The 23,319-nt window shown below is 42.2% G+C and overlaps 1 protein-coding gene across 2 annotated transcripts in view; it reads left to right on the top strand.

The window, feature by feature from the left end:
• The window catches only part of ITGB5 (integrin subunit beta 5), a 626,222-nt gene that overhangs the window by 270,196 nt on the left and 332,707 nt on the right, over positions 1–23,319 (top strand). For both annotated transcript variants that reach the window (XM_069224638.1, XM_069224637.1), the window contains exon 4: positions 21,267–21,516. In XM_069224638.1, coding sequence (XP_069080739.1) covers positions 21,267–21,516 — 250 coding nt within the window. The remainder of the gene's footprint in view (positions 1–21,266; positions 21,517–23,319) is intronic.

The raw sequence follows: 23,319 nt of genomic DNA, 5'->3' as shown, positions 1-23,319 counted from the left end.
TCTTGACCATGAGATTACCAAGTCCACCTTGGAAGATTATCGTCAGATATCCCTTGCTTTGCTTGCTGTTACTAGGTCTCACCTTAAGCATTTTGGTTTTTTGAGTAAAATGGTTTAGATCTGTGGTGTCTCAAATAGGCTTTGGGAGATTTCTGATGTTTTTAGAGCAATGCACCTTCTTGTTGAAGAACATTTCTGGATCATGGCACACAGTGCTCGATGGCATGCACTAAGTAATAAAACTGATCACTCACTATCGGTCAATGAAGTGGACATTTGATTGTCATTCAAATATAGGCATTTGCTTGTGCATCTCAGAGTTCCCTTGAGTTTTTGTTCTACACAGAAGGACTATTTTTGTAGTGTGATTCTGACACATGAAACCGTCAGTACCATCAGGAATTATTGGCCAGCACCTATACATCGTTGTTTTAGATCATTTTGTTGTATTTACCATTGTGTTTGAATGTTTGTTTGAGTTGGCCAGATGAATGACTAAGAACTCTTTCTACGTTAGAGAGAAGTCATGATGATTTGATTGGAAAGCTTTTTGAATGTGTTGTAGTGGATACCTGGACATCTGCTAATTAAGCCTTCTTTTATTTTCGCACGCTGCCTCTGTGCCAATTTGAGCACTGTTTTCACATTGTGAAAGTGTGGTTTGTCTGTCAGGCCTGACTTTGTTTATTCTGAGGTTGTTCTGGTAATATTTTAGCTTCAGCTATTTGGTATCTAGAGCCATTGGCCCAGGCCCAGTTGTCAACATAATTGGTTTAAGGGAATATAGACTTGAGGTAGTGCAGAAAAAACCTCCTCTAATGCTGAGATTGTCCTCTTCAAGCACAGTACACATATGGTCCTTGATAGGTGCTTGCTATCTGTGACTTTCAAAGTCAATAAAAGATAGCCATTAAAGGTACTGAAACACTATGAGCCTGATTACAACAAACGTTACAGATATCCTATCCACTGTATTACAAGTTCTATTATATTCTATGGAACTTGTAATATGGCGGGGGATATCCATCACGTTTGTGACAGAGTATCCCATCCGCGAAGGTCGTAATCAGGCCCTATGTTCTTGTCCATATTTCCCATTAGATTGTTGCAAGATTGTTTACGCCAGAGGACAGTGTCATAAATCACTTCTTATGACACTCTAAAAAAGCCAGGCTATCTTTTGCCAAATTACAACTACAAAACATTTTGGGCCTCAGCATCACTAATTTTTTGTAATTAGATTTCATTTTTGGTTTACCAAGACACTTCTCTGTTACCCGCAATGGGCACAGATTTTTTTCCTATGACGACCCACATGAAAAGAGTTTCTGTTACCTCCACTGCCTTTCTGCAACCCTGATTATCAAATAGACCAAAGCAGAGCACTCCCTAAGCATTATTCTTAACTTCAAGCATGCATTACTACAAGTAGAAAGAAGATGAAGTCCAAAGTATTTAAATCGACATATGTCACTATGACATTCATAATAAAGGGAAAACAAAATAGAGGGCGTTTTAGGCATCTAAAGGCATATTGATGATTAAGGACTTAGGTTTGCTAACTTCCTCTATGAGCTGTGCAGAAATTAAATCTTCAAAACTTGGGGCCAGATGTACGACGTATTTATTTTTTTTGCAACTCACAATTTCCGATTTCTTCACGGATCACATATTGTGAGTCTCAAACCAAAATATACAACAGTGTTAACCTCACTGTTTGCGATTCCCAAATGGGTCGTATGGGACCTTCCTTATTAATAAATTTACGACCCATTTGGGAATGGATACACTCACAGGGGTGGTGACCTGCTGGGGTCAGCAGGCCACCATGTCTGCGACTGCTTTTTAAATAGTGCAGTTAAAAAAAAAATGCAACCCATTTTCCTAAAGGAAAAACAGGCTGCATTTCAAAAATAAAATGAAATGTTTCAGTTTCATTTTTTCAGAGTAGGCAGTGGCCCATGTGATCACTGTCTGCTCTGAAAAAATGTTGGCGCACTCTTTCACAAAGGGGAAGGGGTCCTTTGGGGACCTCTTTGCATTTGCAAATGGGTTACCATCAATTTGAAATTGCTGGCAACTGCGATTGTTTTGTGACCCCATTCACCGTCACAAAACAATCGTACGTGGGTCTGTAAGTCACACTTAGGAATTGACCTGAATTTCTAGGTGAGGGCATATATCATCTGATCTATTTCGGGAATTGAAAATAAACAACAGGCAATCTTTGTTAAATGCTATGTCTGTGCGAATATGTTCTTCTGTAATGGGAATGTAATCAGTCACCTATAAGTAGGATATTACTCATTCATCTGAACCTGGAATTCATGACAGCCATATTAGGCATTTTTGCAGCAGATCTTATACCTACACTCAAGGTGCCAAATTTACTTCTAGCTGACCTATTACCAACAATGAGGTTTAAGATAATTTAATGACAATGGAATTCAGCAGTCAATCCACAGTTGGTGGGCTTGGTTCTGCTTTATGAAAAAGTGTAGATATTACCATGCTAAATGCCACACTATAGCACAGAAACTCAATACCTCTATCGGACAATAAGAACTCTTCTTATAAAAAGAATAAGCCATCTTGATTGTCATATATCCCACCTATGTGACTGAATGTGTATCCAAACATTTTACTGTCAGTGATGTGCCCACCTCCAAGTTTGACTGCCACACCTTACTTCTACACTGCCACATTTTGATTATGGCACATCTTGTATAGTAGACTTGTACATATTCCATACTGTCAGCTGTTTTTGATGTGAATACGTCATAGCAGTGTGCAAATGCTGCTTTTTGACCTTTTGTAGTCTATTTTGTGGGATTTAACCACGCCCACCTCATACCCATCACTTTCATTTTTTCCTGGGCTTTCCTTTCAAAAATCCCTGGATGTCATTGGTAAATGCTTTACATTTCTCCTGCCTTGAGGCTGTTTTGTCACGCCTTGCAGACTGACCCTGTTACATGAATTGTTGCATGATTGCCGATATACTTCCGCATGGGTGAACTGATTCCTGAGGCGAGGAATCACTCCTTTGTGGGGATTTACCTACACCCAGCATGTCTCCTGCTGTTTACGTTTGCGATACAGTGCCTAATCACCCATGAACTGCTCTGTTTCCCCTAGTGCACGCCCCCTCCAATGGCATCTCCCCATACTTCACTTCATGGTCTTACCCCCATTCCCTCTTCGTCACTGAGTACCCTGGTCTCCGGGTAAGAGGTGCGAAGACGCCACTTTTTTAATCATATATATATATATATAGTTCTCTCCCAGGAAGCCTGCCCCAATCTACACACTGTTCTTCGGGCAATTATGAGAGACGGCACAAATCCAGTTCGACTAGTTGCTTTTCAAAAGGGATTTATTATTTCATGCAATAAAGTGCGAGGTGCCACAAAGAAAACCTACCCTATGGGTTTCGGCAAAAAGCCTTTGACTGGGCCATCCCATAGTGCCTTGCAAAACATAGATTTAAAGTGATCTCCTCATTTTTGTCTACACCTTCTCTTAAAGGTATAAACACACACAAATCACTTGTATAACCATGTAGAACTATTCCAATACAATCAATCCTTCTCATGGCAGCATGAGAATCCAAATCATATAATGACCTTGTAATGAGTTACAGTTTATAGAATCGCATGATCATTTACATCAATGCACTCATTTTTCGATACTGTACTTCTTTTGATAAAATGCTATTTCTTAATAAAGTGCTTATAGGTTTGACTCCTTAATATCATAATTATTTACATTCGCTACAACAAATCATTTACTATCTTTCACTATTAGCACATGACCATTTACTTAAATTTGCTTATTTTTTTATACAATACTTCTTTTGATGAAGTGCTTTTTCTTAATAAAGTCCTTATCATAGGTTTGACTCATTGATATCATAATTATTTACATTCACTGCAGCAAATGATTTGCTATCTTCAACTATTGCATTCCCATTGGGAAATAAAGTGCGAAGTGCCACAAAGAAATCTGATCTGGTAAAGTACCTCATGATTCATCCTTATCTAAAAGAAACAGTCAGCCCCATAGGAACAAACCATATAACAAATAGATAATTCATCAAATATTTGCTTAAGGTGGAACTATCTCCCAATAAAGTACTTATATTTAATCAAGGATTCATTATGCTGGCCTCATATAAGCTAACAATTTCATGACTGTCACATTCTCATATATTCCCCCATGTGAACACTTCTATCTCAAAAGAAAGAGAAGATTATATAACGGACAACCTAAATGTAAATTATATGAAAAAACATATGTGCAAAGATGGAGCAGGTGATAGGCATAGGAATGTCATCATCTTCTTCCGTCGAATATCCACCTGTTCTAAATATCAAAGATTTCCTAACAACATTTATAATTTTTATATGGTTTATAAATGAACATGAAGTTCCGCATCCGTATTCAAACCCCAAGGTATTTCTGTTCCTATAGTTATGATCCATCTGGATTCTGCTCTCCTAAGCGTCAGCTCTCGATCACCCCCCCACCCTCCCTTTATGTTGGTTTTCACATGATGGATACCATAATACCGAATTTCCTTATAATCTCCAGCATGGTGATCCCAAATGTGTTTGGCGATGACATAGGAGTAGTCTCTATTTGCTATTGCTCTTAAATGTTGCAATAAGAGTAGTTTCAGTTTATTTCCAGTGCTACCTATGTAGTTTTTGCCACATTGACATTTTAAGATGTAAACAACAAATAGGGTTTCACATGATATCCGGTTCCTGATCCTCCTCACGGATCCATCAAAACATGTGAACTCAGTCATACTCTTACCATATCAGCAGGCTTTGCACTTCGTGCACTTGACACAACCTTCCACTTGGAGCCAGCTTCTTGCTCCACTTCCTTGCAAGGGTAGATAGCTTTTGACTAGCAAGTCGTTCACAGATAGTGTTTTTCTATTGGTAGTCCTTGAATGTTCCGTCACCTATTCTTTCAATTCTTGATCTTTCCTACTGATCCTCCAGTTCGTTCCAAGGGCTGTTCTGATTTCTTCATCTGAGCAGTTATAATCCTTTGATATATCTAATGATTTGATCCTGATTGTTTTTCTTTTCTTTTTTATTATTTTCAGGAACTAATAAGTCCTCCCTGTTATTTTCCATAGCTCTTTGGATGCTATTAGTCATGTTATTTACATGTCTGTGGTGTTTCTGTTTTTCATTTTTAAAAATATCTCTCACATCATCAACAATTAGTTCCTGAAACACGTCCACATTATTCCCCGGTGGAAGTTGTGGAAAAAATTTAGATTTTGATTTGCAACCACTCATTCCTGATTTGTTCATTTCCACTTCCATTTTTATACAGAATTGCAAGTCCGATAATTCCCCTTCATTCAGAGTTGATGTTATACTAGACTCTTGTTCCAGGTCCCATAAGTCCCTTAATGATGTAATATCCTTTGATGTCAAATTCAACAGGGATTGAGGTGCTTTCAAGTTTGTACCTTTGGGGGGTTTATCCACAAAATATTGTTTTAATTTTATTGTCCTGCAGAATTTAGGCAGATCAATTCTTGATGTTGCCAAGTTCATTCTTGCACTAGGACAGAATGCAAGCCCTCTATTCTAAGGATTAATATGTTTGCTATTCAGAGCTTTTAAGGATAGATTGATCACAAGATTATCATTTGAATCTAGTATCACTTCCTTGTGCTTCTCTTTCCTCTTCCTTTTCCTGCTTTGCCTTGTTCTTTTCAGTTGATCTGGTTCCCTGGCCTCATCTTGTCTCCGCCTTTCCTGTGAGTTGACATCTGTAGCAACCTCATTTCTCCTGAAAAATCTAACTTGGTGATCTCTGCTATTGAAGGTCCTTCATTCCCTAAACTCACTTTGGAGCTTTCCACACTAGAGGGTTTGTCTGACTTATCTTTAATTTGGTCCATCACCTGTCTGCTGTACATTGCATCAAAATGTCTTGCAAATGTGTACACCCTCCCTGCTGATTAATCATTTTCATCTCTATTGATTTTTTTATTTTTTTTTCTGTTGAACTTCCTTTTCATGCTTATCCAATTTCTTTTCAAGTTCCTCAAGATCTCAGGCCCCTTCATCAGTGTCCTTATATTTTTCCAAAGCTTTTTCCAGCTCCTTAATTTTTTCCGTTGCTTGTGCAAGTCTTTTATATATTTTTTTTAATCTCCTGGTGTCCCATCCTTGAAACCCCTGGGGGCTCCTAGTACCAGGGAAGGGACAGCAGAAGACTTTCACCTCCACCGTGTTCCCTTCACCAGGGCTGCTCGCCCCCAGCGTACAGCTCAGCAGACATGTATTTCGGAGCGAGCTCAGGTGATTACTTTTCTTACTTGTGTTGTGTCCATGCACCTGTGTGGGCAGCTGGCGCCTCTCCCTCAGTGTGCAGCCTCGTATCCTGGGCTCGAGGATGGCCACTGTGTGTGTTATTTGTGGGCAGGACTGGCTGTCTGCAGTGCTGGGTCTCAAAGAGTGGCGGTGGTCGGTTTATCCAAGCCCAGCACAGGTAGGGTGGCAGCCTGGGAATCATGGCCTCCAGTGGCCCGAGCCACAGTTCCTGCACCGTCTCCACTGGGATGTGAGTGTGTCACTGCCACCAGCGGGTTACACTCTGAACTGACCCATGAACTCAGAGAGGGACAGAAGCCGGCAGCGTTTTTGAACCAAAGCACTCTTTCTTCTGGATCAGTTATGTCTGTGTTGTTTTGTTTGTAGTTGGCTGTGCTCCTTATGTGGTGTAGAAGCCCACCCTGTATAGGGTGTTCACACCATAGTTACATTGTATATACTTATGGAGGTCAAATCCTTCTCTGGCTGTGATATCTGGGAGCACCCCACTCTAGCATCACATTGCAGGGTAGTGTTGTGGGGAACAATCTGTATTATGCAGAACACTTCTACTGTATTTGCGGTTGCCCCACCATAGCAGGGGCAAGGGCACAGTGTATTCTAATACTCCTGTCAACAAATCCTGCTCCTGTGCAGTGCAGCCCCTGTACGCCCCCTATACCCTGTGTTCTGTTTCTTATAAGCTTTTGTTTCTCCGCTATAAGATGTTAATTTCATGTTGATCCGTCTGTTATTGTGCCTGAAAATTGTTGATGACTTCCATAGAGATCAAGCACCTTCTTCTAAACTTGGAGGATGGTCTTGGCAATTATACAGCTTTAACAGGGGGCATAGGGGGTGATTCTGACCGCGGCGGACGGCGGTCGCCGCCCGCCAAGCGGTTCCCACCGAAAGACCGCTCCGCGGTCAAAAGACCGCGGCGGTCATTCTGGCTTTCCCACTGTGCTGGCGGGCGACCGCCGAAAGTCCGCCCGCCAGCCCAGCGGGAAACACCCTTCCCACGAGGAAGCCGGCTCAGAATGGAGCCGGCGGAGTGGGAAGGTGCGACGGGTGCAGTTGCACCCGTCGCGAATTTCAGTGTCTGCAAAGCAGACACTGAAATTCTTTGTGGGGCCCTCTTACGGGAGCCCCTGCAGTGCCCATGCCGTTGGCATGGGCACTGCAGGGGCCCCCAGGGGCCCCACGACACCCCATACCGCCATCCTGTTCCTGGCGGGTGAACCGCCAGGAACAGGATGGCGGTATGGGCTGTCAGAATCCCCATGGCGGATTCCCATGGGCAGCGGAAAGTCGGCGGTACACCGCCGGCTTTCCGCTTCTGGCCGCGGCTGTACCGCCGCGGTCAGAATGCCCGGCGGAGCACCGCCAGCCTGTTGGCGGTGCTACCGCCAACCTCCGCCATGGCGGTAATTACCGCCAGGGTCAGAATGACCCCCATAGTGTTTAAACAGAGACTCAACACATAGGGGGTCATTCCGACCCTGGCGGTCATGGACCGGGGACGGAGGAAGCACCGCCAACAGGCTGGCGGTGCTTCAGGGGCAATTCTGATTCCCGCCGGTTTTCCCCTGCCCCAGGGAATCCTCCACGGCGGCGCTGCAAGCAGCGCCGCCATGGGGATTCCGACCCCCTTCCCGCCAACCGCCAGGAAGAGGCTGGCGGGAACGGGTGTCGTGGGGCCCCTGGGGGCCCTTGCAGTGCCCATGCCACTGGCATGGGCACTGCAGGGGCCCCCTAACAGGGCCCCATTAAGATTTTCAGTGTCTGCAAAGCAGACACTGAAAATCGCGACGGGTGCCACTGCACCCGTCGCACACCAGCAACTCCGCCGGCTCCATTCGGAGCCGGCTTCATCGTTGCTGGGGCTTTCCCGCTGGGCGGGCGGCCTTTTGGCGGTCGCCCGCCCGCCCAGCAGGAAAGTCAGAATGACCGCCGCGGTCATTTGACCGCAGTACGGTCTTCTGGCGGGGGAACTTTGGCGGGTGGCCTCTGCCGCCCGCCGAAGTTGGAATGACCCCCATAGTGTTTTGAGGTGGTTTGTAATTATACTATGCTAAATAGACTTTCATACAGACCATGATGATTGTATATGATTTTTTAATCTCTCCTTCCTTATTACACTGACTGTTTGAACACTCAATATGTTTGAGTGACTCTTCTAGCTTATTTCTCACCTTACTCCTCCTTGGCTGTCTTATGCCTTTTTTGGAATTGTGTTAGCCAGCCTTCAACTCTGATGGTTCGGTGGTGAAAGTGGTATTCTATTGGAATTAGCATGGCAGATATAAATTAGGATGCTAAGTGGCAACATTTTAATTTTTTGCTGCAAATAGAGGTTGAAGGTAAATGGAAGTGCTTTAGTTATATACAGGGCCACTTCAATTATGTTGCAGGAAATGACTAAGTCATAAGGGAGGGTTGACCAATTTATATGGCAAGAAAAAAACAGTTATCAATTTACAACCTCAACTCAAGCAAATACGAGACCTATTCCATTGCAAATGCTTGTTGTTATATTGCAGATCATATCGCTGGTCTTTTCAGCAGCTTTTTTCAGAAAATTCTGATGTGTCACAAGGTGTTTGTAAGCGTTTTATACCTTCTATGTTGTACCTCTGATGTGGAGGATTAGTGAATAAATGATTAACATGCCACTCATGTTTACTTTATATTGCATTATTGAAAACGTAATGGTGTTACTTTGAAATAAAAGGAATTATGATTGTGGTACTGAAGGCCTATAGCAGGATGGAAAACATGTGGTTGATGATCTATAGACATTATCAGAGGTGATTATTTATGTACCTTAGCAATCATCAACATATTTAATATCCCTCTATAATATGGAGCTTGGGGTTACCAACTTTGTATGTAGCACACACTACAGAACTGAAGACCCAGTGTATCAGTGTATCAGGCCTGTCTGTTTGGATTCTGCGCCGTTAGCAACCTGTTAGAAATAAAACATTGTATGTGCACCCATTGAAAAAAACATTAAAAGAGACCCCTTTTAAGAAAAGCAGCTTTTGCAGAGGTAGTCATGCAGCTTTCTAGCTTAGCCCAAAGAGTGTGTAAATGTCCTCCTGAGTAGAGCTTGTCCATCATTATTTTAATCCTCATCTGATTTGTGTAATCTGACTTTTGAACCATTTTTAGGTATCTTGAGTACATATATCTGCCCTTCCTCAAAACAGAAATATGCTCACTTCAGTTTGCCTGATTGCTCCTTACAGAGGGCAGAATACTACCTTTGGTGGCCATTGTGTAATGTTGAATTCAAAGGAAGACTGGATAATCCACATAAATTAATGCTGAATAGAGATCTAACCACTTTTGTGGTGTTATATGCATGTCATTTTTTGGTCAGATTTCTTATCTGGTCCCTGGTAGTTCATGTAACAGACTTCTACCTACGCTTTATTTCACACATATTCTTCACAATTCCACTTAGCGCTTCCGCTCAGTGCTTCATGCTTCCATTCAAACTCTAACTTTGCACTCATTCCTGTTAAACTTTGAGCTTATAGTGGCAGCTTCCAGCGTTCAACTTATTTTATTCACTTCCTGAATTCACTTCCCATTGATTCTCCTCATGGCTGTCTTTTTCAGCCTGCTGCTGAATAACTGATAGCGTGCATCATTTCTACTGTCCTCTTTATTAGGTATGTGCATGTATAGTTTCTCTATTGGAGGCCACGTAACTGAGTTCTAGTTTTCATGTTGCACATCAAGTGTGCCAGGCACAGACTGTTCTTCTTAAATCTCCATCCAATGCTCTTTTTTCAGGTTGTCCCATCTGAGGCATACCCTCGCAGCTGTAGGACTCAAACTATACATCTACGTTGACTTCTCCGCCCCACAATTCTCTAGCTTGGGCTGTACCTCAGTTATAAACACGTTTGGCATGTGCACTCTCCAAAAGGATTTCAATACATTTTCAGTCTCTACTCTTATACAACTTAATGCTTTGGGTATGGTCCACAGGTCACATGCCCTGACACTTGGCATTTTAAGTTCAATCTGTTGCAGCATTACCCTCCCTGCCACCTTCCACGCTCTTCTGGTGCTACCAAAAATGATTTTAATTAATTATTTCTGTATGCTTCATGAATTTCAAAGGTTAGCTGATTCAATCAATTAAATAACATCTTAAAATGAAATGATTCTTTATTTGATTATTAAACCATTAGATATATGATGTAATCAGGGATCCACATGAACATATTTGTAGTGACTCCTGCATTTTGACCACACCGTGTTTCTTTAGGGAACACAGAACATCTGAAAAAAAAAAAAAATCAATGATGCTGTAGGACATTGGTACTCACAAATGTTTTCCCAGGGGCCGCACTGTTTGGTCTTTGATGTCACAGAGGGCCGCATTGATGCCAGGATGATGGAGGTCGGAGGGCTGGGGGTAGGGTGGTGAGTGGTAGTGGTGAAGTGTGTGTAGGGGAAGTGAAGCATATACAGCTAGGGTCTGAATTGCCCAATGTGAAACCAGAAACTTGGGTATCAATCCCAGTTTCTCAATTTAACAAAATTGTGTAATCCTCGCAAATGTTTTATTTCACTTTACTTCCTTTTTTTCTTTTTCTTCATCATCACATATAAGAACCTTGAAATACGTCTTCAGGATGTATGCTGTAAAATACCTTGTGTTTCTGATCTAATAAACTATGTTGTTTGTGTTTTATAGAAACCAAGCCGTCCCAAAAAGTTCACATAACAACTGACTTGCCTTTTAGTTCACAGTTCACATTGTTGTCAGGGTGTGGGGGATGGAAGGGGATGAAAGTTTCTAAATTCATATTTAACCCCTTCGCTGCCAGGCCTTTTCCCCTCCTGTGCCGAGCCATTTTTTGGCTATTTGGGGCAGTTTGCGCTTAGGCCCTCATAACTTTTTCTCCACATAAGCTACCCATGCCAAATTTTCGTCCTTTTTTCCAACATCCTAGGGATTCTAGAGGTACTCAGACTTTGTGGGTTCCCCTGAAGGAGACCAAGAAATTAGCCAAAATACAGCGAAAATTTCGTTTTTTTTAAAGGAATGGGAAAAAAAGGCTGCAGAAGAAGGCTTGTGTTTTTTCCCCTGAAAATGGCATCAACAAAGGGTTTGCGGTGCTAAAATCACCATCTTCCCAGCTTTCAGGAACAGGCAGACTTGAATCACAAAACCCCATTTTTCAACACAATTTTGGCATTTTACTGGAACATACCCCATTTTTACTATTTTTTTGTGCTTTCAGCCTCCTTCCAGTTAGTGACAGAAATGGGTGGATCCCAGAAAGCTAAACATTTCTGAAAAGTAGACAAAATACTGAATTTAGCAAGGGGTCATTTGTGTAGATCCTACAAGGGTTTCCTACAGAAAATAACAGCTGAAATAAAAAAATATTGAAATTGAGGTAAAAAAAAACAGCCATTTTTTTCCACGTTTTACTCTGTAACTTTTTCCTGCCATGTCAGATTTTCAAAAGCAATATACCGTTACATCTGCTGGACTCTTCTGGTTGTGGGGATATATAGGGCTTGTAGGTTCATCAAGAACTCTAGGTACCCAGAGCCAATAAAGGAGTTGCACCTTGCAATGGGTTTTCATTGTATACCGGGCACACAGCAATTAATTTGGTGAAATATAAAAAGTGATAAATAGGTATCAAGAAAACCTTTGTATTTCCAAAATGGGCACAAGATAAGGTGTTGAGAAGCAGTGGTTATTTGCACATCTCTGAATTCCGGGGTGCCCATACTAGCATGTGAATTACAGGGCATTTCTAAAGTAGATGTCTTTTTTACACACTGTCTTACATTTAGAAGGAAAAGATGTAGAGAAAGACAAGGGGAAATATCACTTGTTTTGCTATTCTGTGTTCCCCCAAGTCTCCCGATAAAAATTGTACCTCACTTGTGTGGGTAGGCCTAATGCTCGCGACAGGAAACGCAACATGGACACATCACATTTTTACACTGAAATCTGATGTGTTTCTTGCAAAGTGCCTAGCTGTAGATTTTGGCCTCTAGCTCAGCCGGCACCTGGGGAAACCTACCAAACCTGCACTTTTTTGTAAACTAGACACCTAGGGGAATCCAAGGTGGGGTGACTTGTGAGGCTCTCATCAGGTTCTGTTACCCAGAATTCTTTGCAAACCTCAAAATGTGGCCAAAAAAACACTTTTTCCTCACATTTCGGTGACAGAAAGTTCTGGAATCTGAGAGGAGCTACAAATTTCCTTCCAACCTGCGTTTCCCCAAGTCTCCCGATAAAAATGGTATCTCACTTGTGTGGGTAGGCCTAGTGCCCATGATAGGATATGCCCCAAAACACAATGTGGACACATCACATTTTCCCAAAGAAAACAGACCTGTTTTTTGCAAAGTGCCTAGCTGTGGATTTTGCCCTCTAGCTCAGCCAGCACCTAGGAAAACCTACCAAACCTATGCATTTTTTTAAACTAGACATCTAGGGGAATCCAAGATGGAGTGACATGTGGGGCTCTCCCCAGGTTCTGTTACCCAGAATCCTTTGCAAACCTCAAAATTTGGCCAAAAAAACACGTTTCCCTCACATTTCGGTGACAGAAAGTTCTGGAATCTGAGAGGAGCCACAAATTTACTTCCACCCAGCATTCCCCTAATTCTCCCGATAACAATGGTGCCTCACTTGTGTAGGTGGGCCAAGCGCTCGTGACCGGGAAGAGCCAAAAACATGTAGAAATTGAGGGGGAACCAAAGCGGGTCCAAAAGGGCAGTTTGTAAAAAAAACATTTTTAGGCTGACAAGTGCAGCAGAATTTTTATCAGTATAGATGAGACAATGCTGGGTGGTAGGAATTTTGTGGATTCCTGCAGATTCCGGAAGGTTCCATCACACAAATGTGGGGAAAATGTGTGATTTTTAGCAAAGTTGGAGGTTTGCAGGGCATTGTGGGTAAGAAAATGGTGCGGGGTGCCTCTGAAGCACACCACCCTGGAATCAACCAGATGTTTAGTTTTCAGATGTGTCTAGGTCTCGTGGATTTTTTTACATGGCAGAGTCCCAAAGTCCATGAAGTGTAGCCCTCACCATTCCAAGTGGGACGATTTTGAGAGTTAGCCAAGCTCTCATGGCACTACTGTAAAACGAAAACCCTAAATAATCAAATGTCCTCATGCTTGCCGTGAGATAAGATGTTTTAGTGTTCGGGGGAGAGCTGAAAGACTGTTACCCCCTTCAGTTGGGGTGGGGGCATAACCAGGCCCATACTGGTTGGTAGCCACCACCCCACTATTTTTTTTTTTTATTCCCTGGCATCTAGTAGACTCCTCCCCCTCCCTCCCCCCCAGGGTGTGGATCAGGGGTAATTGTCCCATCTGCCCACTGGTCCCCATTGTCCCCATTTATTTGGGGTGGGGGTATGGCCATACCTCCACCCTTTTATTTTGAAAAAAAATCTTCCCTGGTCTCTGGTGGGCTTTCTGCCCCCTTTGAGGGCAGATGGGCCTTCCAAAAATAAGCCAATCTGCCCCCGGGGGCGGCAGATATGGCCAACAGTAATGTGCCCTCATGGGGAGCGACCCTTGCCCAAGGGGCTGCCCTCCCAAACAAAACACACACATACACACACACCAATCCCTGGTGCCTAAGTGGTTTCTGCCCCCCCCCCCCCACCCGGGGGCAGATCGGCCTAATAGAAATAGGCCAATCTGCCCCCAAGGGGAGGAGATATGGCCTAAAATAAATCCCCCCCTCCGCGGAGCGACCCTTGCCTAAGGGGCAGCTCCCCTTGCGTGAAATTGGCGCAAAGAAAAAATCCCCGGTGCCTAGTGGTTTCTGCCCCCCTTGGGGGCAGATCGGCCTAATAAAAATAGGCTGATCTACCCCCAAGGGTGGCAGAAATGGCCTAAAATAAATTCCCCTCCCCAGGGGAATGACCCTTGCCTAAGGGGTCGCTCCCCTTGTGTGAAATTGACGCAAAAAAATAAAGATCCCTGGTGTCTAGTGGTTTTCTGCCCCCCTTGGGGGCAGATCAGCCTAATTGAAATAGGCTGATCTGCCTTCCAGGGGGGCAGAAATTGCTTAAAATGAATTTGCCCCCCAGAGGAGCGACTCTTGCCTAAGGGGTCGCTCCCCTTGCGTGAAATTCATGTTAAAAAAACAACTCCCTGGTGTCTAGTGGTTTCTGCCCCCCTTGGGGGCAGATTGGCCTCATAAAAATAGGCCAATCGGCCTAAATATAATTTGCCCCCTAGGGGAGCGACCCTTGCCTAAGGGGTAACGAACCACCTCTAAAAAAAAAAAATTATCCCGGGCACCTAGAGGTTTCTGCCCCCCCGGGGGCAGATCAGACTAATAATAGGCCGATCTGCCCCCAGGATGGGCAGAAAAGGCCTTGAAAAAAAATGCCCCCCTGGGGAGCGACTCTTGCCCCAGGGGTCGCTCCCCTTATGCCAATTTCCGAAGTAAAAATAATCCCTGGTGTCTAGTGGGCATTTTAGCAGCCGGATCGCTTCACAGTCCCGCTGCTAAAATGCTCTGAGAGACTTCAAAGGGAAGGAAATTCCTTTCCTTCCCTTTGAAGCCTCTCAGGCCCCCATCACATGATCGGAAGAGAAATGCAAAAGCATTTCTTAGCTTCCAGTGCGATGGGAGGCGGCCTCTGTGAGGGGGGGTGGGAGGAAAGCCCACAGAGGGAGTGCTAGCGCTCGCTCTGAGCTCAGTGCCGAGGACGTAATGGTTACGTCCTCGGCACATGAGCACTGTGCCGCGGGACGTAACCATTAAGTCCGCGGCACAGAACTGGTTAAAAACTATCACATTAAAAAATACTTCTCAATGCAGTGATATAATGTTGTTTACTAAGGTGAAACAGTTCTGCAGGTTAATGAAATGCACTGTTTGAATTTCACACAGATCATACTTTTATATTTTTGCTGCAAGATATCTTTAATAATGAAGGTGTTTCTAAAGTTCAGTTCGAGAACACCCTAGTTACTCCTTTTCTTAAACTTCAGTTGGACTCCAAATAAATGCGTGCCCATTTACTTAACAATTTTCAGTGCCAGTGCTGAGTCGAATAAACAGCAGCACAGTGCTGCTGTTGACCTGGGGGCCGCATGTAAATGTCGGGAGGGCCACACTTTGAGTATCACTGCTCTAGGACATATTTCCAAGGTCAATGGTGACTTTAAAACGGTTTTAAAATATATGAAGATTTCTGATTGTAGCTTGATTTCCCTAACAATAGATATATTGGAAGCGTCTATTTTAAGGAACCAAATGGAAAAACAATCAAGGAATTGAAAGGTATATACCACCTTTAGCCTTATTCATTCAACCATATGTTGTATGATCTTCTGTAAATAAATAATATCACAGGCCATCCCAACACATAACTTATAAAGTTGTGATCAAATGCCAATTAATATAAACGTGCTTCAATGCCTCATCAGGTATATTAAGTGCTATATAAATTGCAATTAAATTCAATATCTTATTTTAGAATTGCTAAAATCCCTGATAGTCTTAGCCTACAATATTGCAGGTGTGTAACTCAAGCAGTCGTTTCTCGCATAAATTTGTTTGCTCAATACAAAAACAGGTCACCGCAACATATTGATAATATAATCAATGCCATCGTCAACAATTAATGCAAGAAAGAATAGTGCAGCCCCCTCCCACAGCCTCTTATAGGCCCCAGTCACACCATCCCCCACGGCCAAGACTAGGGTCTGTGGTGGCCCTGGTGCTCCCCCACTCCCAACAGAGGTGGCAGTTGTGGGTGCCATTGGGCACCCACTTTAAAAAAGAATTGCTGCCTCCCGTATGGGTACTGGTGGGGCTTCAGCAGGGGCCAGGGTTGTTTAGGGTTCTCCGACGGCCTCCAATGTATAAAAATCTAAAAAAGTGTGGGTACCGCAAATGGACATCAAGGCACCCAAAAAATGTAAAAACAAAAATAATAAATGTCAAGAGGCGCTTTTTCATTATTCACTGCTCCACCAAGGAGCGGCCCATAATGCTCTGTGAGGATTTTGTATTTGTATTTATATAGCGCTTACTACCCCTTATGAGGTGTTGAATTGCTTTTCAACGAGGAGCACGCTACTCCGGAAACCCAAAAGGATTAGTGGTGGATTAATGTAGGGAAATATGACTATAGTATTAGTATAGGAAAATATGCGTTAATTTGAGTGGTGGACATGTGCGTCTGTTAGTTGGGTTGAATGGAATAATGGAGGGATAGAAAAGGCAAGTATCCAGAAAGTGTTAATTGGGAGATCATAGTAGTAAGATGAGGTTTGGAATGAGTAAAGGAAAGATGGAGGAGGTAAGAGTTTGTAGAAAGGGATTAGGGCGATCATAGCAGTAAAATGAGGTTTGGGATGAGTCAAAGAAGAGATACACGAGAAAGAATTTAGTAGGGTTGTTTGTGAGATAATAGTAGTAAACTGAGGTTTGAGGTGAGCCAGGAGTGACAGAAGAAGGAAGAGTCTAGGAAGGGTTATTTTGGAGATCATAGTAGTAGAGTGAGGTTTGGGAAGAATCAGATATTGGAGATAGAGGATAGATTGATAAAGGCATAGGGTGGGACAGAGGATTGGGTTGGAGAGAGTGATTTTTCTTTTACTTTTTTTTCTCTTGTACAGTAGGACTAAAGTAATAAATATAGAGATACACAGTTACACAGAAAGGGAATATATGTGTAAGGAAGATCATATATTGCGATTTAGATTTAAAGTTGTATCGTATAAACACAGACTTTCAAATGTTGCCTTATTTAAAGCTTGTTTATCTATGAACTTTTTTATAACATTGTTTACCTTTTCCTCAATATTTGAATAGTGAAATGCTTGTAGCTAAATAGTTAAGATAATATTTAACTGTTGTGATAAGCATCTAATCAAACAATTTATATAGAAAATATGCAATGACCTATGAACAAGTCAAGCATTGAATAATATACATATATATTGTATATGTATATATTTAACTGTAAGATACACATTTGTTAAGCAGACCTAATGAGTATGTATATATTTGTTTTTTAAACGTTATTATACACATTTGTACAAAGAAATACACATATCTAAATATATACATATAATCAAATTATAAATGTTTACATACACAGGCATATGCAGTACATTGCTGTTTGAGTATGGTGGCTATGTAGGAAAGCGCCACCTCTTGAGGAGTCTCCTGAAGATAAGATAGTTTTCAGTAGATCTTATATTTGAGGGAAATGAATTCCATAGTTTGGCCAATTGAATAGAGAAAGATGTACCACCTATTGTATTTTTCTTGTATGGCGGGGTTTTGAGGCGAAGAGCTAATCATAAGTGGAGGATCCTTTGTTGAATGTATTTAGTGGCTTTATTCCTGATGAAAAGTCCTGTTCCATACATTGCTTTGTGGGTGATACAAAGCATCTTGAAGGTGGATCTTCTGGCAGCCGGTAACCAATGCATGGTCATCAAGGCTGGGGAGATGTGGGCTTGTGGCTTTACATGTAAGAGTAATCTGGCAGCAGAATTCTGAATTTGTTGTAGTCTTTTCATATTAGATGGAGATCTATGGTAGAAACCATTGGCGTAATGCAGTTTAGACAGTAGAAGAGAGACAGTAGCCTAGACCTGGTGTGGAAATCCCAGGTGGAGGAAGATGTGTTGCAGAGTTTTCATGGTGATGAAGCTTGATCTTGCTAAATTATCGACATGGGCATTCATTGTTAACTTGAAGTCTGTTGTAATGCCAAGGTTACTTTCTTCCTTAGATACTTTAGGAGGTGGTCCCAGATTGTCAGGCCAGGCGCAGAATGGGTCATAATTTTTCCAATTGCCACATGTGAGTATTTCCATTTTGGAAGTATTCAGTCTGAGATGGCTCCATGCCATCCACTGATCAACGGCTCTAAGGCAACTGAAGATTTGTGAGTTTCCAATGTCTTTGGGGAATTCTAGTATAAGGAGTATTTGTGTGTCATCTGCATAGTTGTAGCATGTGAGCTGAAATTCATTGATCACTGTCGGCATGTAGATGTTGAAAAGCATGGGTAATATTTTTTTATCCTGATGGTGCCCTTAGAAGGGCAAGGGACTCTGCCAAGCATTTTTTAAATGTTGTGAAGGTCTCTAGGCAGCACAGCAGCACCCCCCAACACACCCTCTCCTCCCCAGTGACAATAGAAAAAAACAGTAAGTCTCTTTGGTTGTTGAATCTATGACCCAGGGGAGCTTACCATATTTTTAAAGCTCTTAGAGCTGGAGCTGTCGGGTCTTCAGCTGGAGTGCAGACCCCATTGTGGTTGGTTCTATGGCTGTACTTTATGGCCTGAAAAACACTCAGACCTATCTGATATTTTAATTTTTAAAATGCTTTATTGGAAACTTTGTGACAATCACAATTATTAAACATTCCAATGCGTGAATTTATAAAATATGCATTTAATACTTAATGGTGACTTTTGACAAATCCAATAAAATAGGTTTACTCTATATGCTGATGTGCTGAGCCCCCAAAGCAGAGTTTCAACATTGTCATGGCTACTAGGATTATGCGGCATGGATGAACACATAAAGCAGTATGATTACATAAATTATAAAGTGAAAAACTGATATATTTTGCTACACTTTCTCAGTCAGTATTATTTTTGGGGAACTGTGCAAAATTTTCAATTTATGTTGCAAATTATGTATGAAATGCAGCAAATTCATAATTATATGGTGAAGGCTCCAGCAACAGAATTGCTAAATCCATTGATCCTCATCATTGTCTATTGTTTTGTTAAAAATGTTTTCAAAAGAGTTAAAGCTTAGACTTTCTAATTACAATTGAAGTCCATTGTTACGGCACTTTGAAAAAAAGATTTCCAATCTAACCACCTCATAACAAACAATAGATGAATATAAAAATATGTACCATGGTCATAAGTAGCCTTCTTTGGTGCTCTGGTGCTGTTTACAAATCACATAGTCTTGGGGGTTCGTGTTTTAAGCTGTCACAAGAATCCCTTGATGGCAATATTACCACCTTCTTCCTTCCTTCCTTTTTTCCCATTTTAGGGTACACCTCGGCTGCCTGACCTGGACATGGCTAATTCTACCTCAGTCTTTTCTGCTGACATGTCCGGTACTTTTGACAAAAGGCCACTTCGGTGGGGATTGAACATTTTACAAGACGTAACCAATTTAATAGATGACAGAGTCTTAGTTGACTAGAGAAAAAAACTGATGAGTACAACATATTTTTATTTTTTTTATTGATCCTCGGTAATTTGGTGTACACAATAGAACTATGTTATCCTTGTTACATTCTTCCCACGTGCCGAATTCACTGTTTAAACCTTCTCTTGCTCTGACATGGGTGGGCAGATTTGAAAATGCCGTGTGCATGAGAGTTGCTCTGGGAATTTCTGGACGTTTCTGCCCTTGCATGACCTCACGCTTATGCATGAACAACACATCAGGCATGTGAGACTCCTTTATGTTCGCTTTTCGTTGTCAGACCTCCCAGTTCTTTCATTGTCTCGCTCTGAATTCACGGTCATGTGCCCTGCTGTGAAACTATTAGTTACTCGGTTGGTCGCAGTAAAATCCTGTCAGGCTCGTGACCCGCTCCGACCCCAAACCTTTCAAAAATTGCCGTGACGTTGCCTGACCTCAAAGTGGGGACAGAAAGAAATAACAGAAAGAAGAATACCATAGTCGAAGCATAGTAAGGTAGGAAACACTGGATCATTTTCATCCACTATATTACACATACTAGGGGCCCTTTTGTTTAAGAAACGTTGTGCACGTGCACAGTTTAATATTTTTTTACTGTCCATCTTTATTTTCTAGATATAAAGGAGCTTTTGAAAAATATTACCATTATAATATATAACAACAACATTGTGGTACATCTAGTTTTCACTATTTGCAGTTTCAGTTAAGGAAATACATGTGCGTTTAACGTTTTTTTTATGTATGCCATTGATTTTCCATTCCTATCACACGGTCATGTCGTTTCTCAATAGCTACAAAAACTCTAAATGTAAAATTCACTATCATTTTATACATCGGCGTTGAACTTATCTGTTTAGCACGGCATCCCGTTTCAAGGAATCAGAATTACTAGAGTTTTAATTTGAACAAAGTACATTTGTGAATGTGGAAATTCTGGGCAAAACAAGCTGTAGATGATATTCCGGATTAACTAGTAGTGTACCACCATTCACAAAAAACTGGCACTATAAATTGGAAACTTGATCCCTTTAGATTTCTCTTATATTTGGAGCAAATGTGGGATTTCATGGCACTCAAAAATGATCACCGCATGCTGCATTAAATCTATGCAAGTCACAGATTTCCTTAAGTACTCCAGTGGGTAAAGTTTACGTTCACCAGATTTACACGTTATTACCTTACATTCAAAATGCAAACGTATGCACAATCCACCATCCCCTCATTAAAGATGTGATTGACAATTTTTTAAACCAGTGGCCTAAGGGGGGGGGGGGGGGTGAAGAAAGCCAGTGGTATGAGGAGGGTGACCGAAAGCCTACTCTGTGTTTATTGAACACAACAAGCCTGCTATTATCTTTGCCGGATCTAAAAAAATGTTTTTAAGGATGCACATTTCGAACTGTTCATGCTCAGAAAATAAAATGTTAATTACTGTGAAGTTTCCTTGTAGTGGGTTATTGGTGCTGGCGCAACATGGCTATAGCAGCATAGTGTTCATCACACTTTCCCTAAGAGTTCATAAAAGACCCTATTGAGTGCAGGATCAGACACTCTGACTAAGATTTAGCCTTTAGGAATACGACCATTTTAAGCCTGTTATGGAAGCCATTCTTTGCCTCTCAGTAGTATTTTGATTTGTGAAAATAAACTTCCAATAAAAAAGTAATATTTAAGTTCCTATTTTTTTAAGGTGCCTCGGCCTCCTTTCAAGTTAAAGTTCGGCAGGTGGAGGACTACCCAGTAGATCTCTACTACCTGATGGATCTCTCCCTCTCGATGAAGGATGACTTGCACAATATTCGAAATCTTGGCACCAAACTCACTGAGGAAATGAAGAAACTCACCAGCAACTTCCGTTTGGGATTTGGCTCTTTTGTTGACAAGAACATCTCTCCTTTCTCCTATGCGGCACCAAGATATCAAAACAATCCCTGCATTGGGTGAGTAGTTATGGCTATTTATTGTAAATGCATCATTCAGTTTTGGAATTGTGCCAACTGCTAAGATCAACCTCACTATCCGTTAACCAGTATCAAATTTAAAATCACCCAAGTTATTTGAAGAAAAGGCTAACTTGGATCTTTAAGCTCTAAAGGTGACCTTGTCTGAATTATGTTTAAATGAATGATAATACATATGCAAACATTGGCAAAGCCAATAGGTCTCGCCTGTACAAGAGCTGTTTGCTTTGGCAATGTTTTGCGATGTTGTACACACAGGTGGCTGCTGTCCAGCATGGCTAAAAGTTAGTGTTGTGTGGTGTCAGAATGGAGTGGGGAGTAGAGTGTTGTAGTGTGGATTTGTTGAGTGTCGTAGAGTGGAGTAGGGGAGGCCCAAGTCATCCTTGTGGCCTCAGACTGTTCACGAAAAGTATGGGATCCAGAACTCCTGGGCTTGAGCATCTGTCTTCTGTTCTGGCTGCCCTTCTGGGAGGACCTGCTATGGCAGCAACTGGGCTGGGTCTTGCACCTGGGCCTTCACTGTCTCCATCTTCATGCATGGAGGTTGAGTGACAGCAGCTGAACACCTTCAACCTTTCTCCGGAGATAGTTGATGTCATTTTAGCAGCCCGCGTTCCTCAAAAAAAACATTACACGCCTGTCATTGGGACAAATTTGTGGGTTGGAGCAATAATTGGAGGATAGAACTCCTCCAGGAAATCTTATGACATTCTGTTTGTTTTGTCCTCAGCCCAACAAGACCTTGCTCTGTGCACAGTTAAAGGGTACCTTCTGAATCTTTAGGCCTTTTTGTGGTTGCCAGATCAGCCCTATTTCTTCAACCCTCCAGTTGTTATATGCTTTTTGGAAGGTTTGCAACATTTGTTTCCTCCCTCTCCCTTTGTCATGCCACAGTGAGGCCTTAACTTGGCCCTCACAATTCTAATGTGAACTCCATTTGATCTGCTTCACTGCTGTTCCTTGTGGGTCTTCACCCTCAAGGAAGAGTTCCTTGTTGCTGTCATATTGACATAACATAGGAATGAGCTTCAAGCTCTTTATGTCAACATGCCATACACCTCTTTATTCCTACCCAACTGTTTTTGTGATTAAGGCACCCTTCTTGTCTAAAGTTGTGACACTGTTATACATCGGTCAAAACATCACCCTGCCAGCGTTCTGTTCTCCCCTCACCCTGTTAAGGAGGATGAAAGTCTACATCACTTGGACCCACTTGGAGAGCTCTGAGTTTGTACATAGATTGCACCAAAGAACACAAGTGGGTGACCAGCTGTGTGTGGGGTTCTCTGGAGTGAAGAAAGGAAAGGGTGTGCAGGAAAGAGCCATCTGCCCCTGGGATCGTGCTCTGCATTAAAAGCAGCCTCAGGAAGGATTAAATGCTCATTCTACCAGGGCAAAAACTGCTACCACTACATTAGTACTCAGAGTCCTTGACCCAGGCGGCTAATTGGCATCACCCATATGTTCATGAAGCACTATTGTTTGAACGCTAGGTTTGCAGAGAGGGGCATTTTGCCACTCGATCCTGCAGGACCTTCTAGTTTGAGTCCATCCTCAGACCCTACTGGTCACACTAATTTGCTTTTGGGGCTCGGCGACTGGGAACGCGGAAAGCCTCAAAGCAACTGACAGCACGCAGGGGTAGGTTTGGTATAAGCTCTGCACATAATTCCCAGTGTGGAACGGCATCAGTTTAAAACTGCATGGCACCACCAATCAGCGTGCAGAGGTACTGCTGAAAGGTTTTTGAATTTATTCTGGCATATTCAAATCGTGAGTAAT

This window comes from Pleurodeles waltl, chromosome 3_1, assembly GCF_031143425.1.
Source record: "Pleurodeles waltl isolate 20211129_DDA chromosome 3_1, aPleWal1.hap1.20221129, whole genome shotgun sequence".
NCBI classification, from domain to species: domain Eukaryota; kingdom Metazoa; phylum Chordata; class Amphibia; order Caudata; family Salamandridae; genus Pleurodeles; species Pleurodeles waltl.
This window is presented reverse-complemented; position numbering and strand designations above follow the sequence as displayed.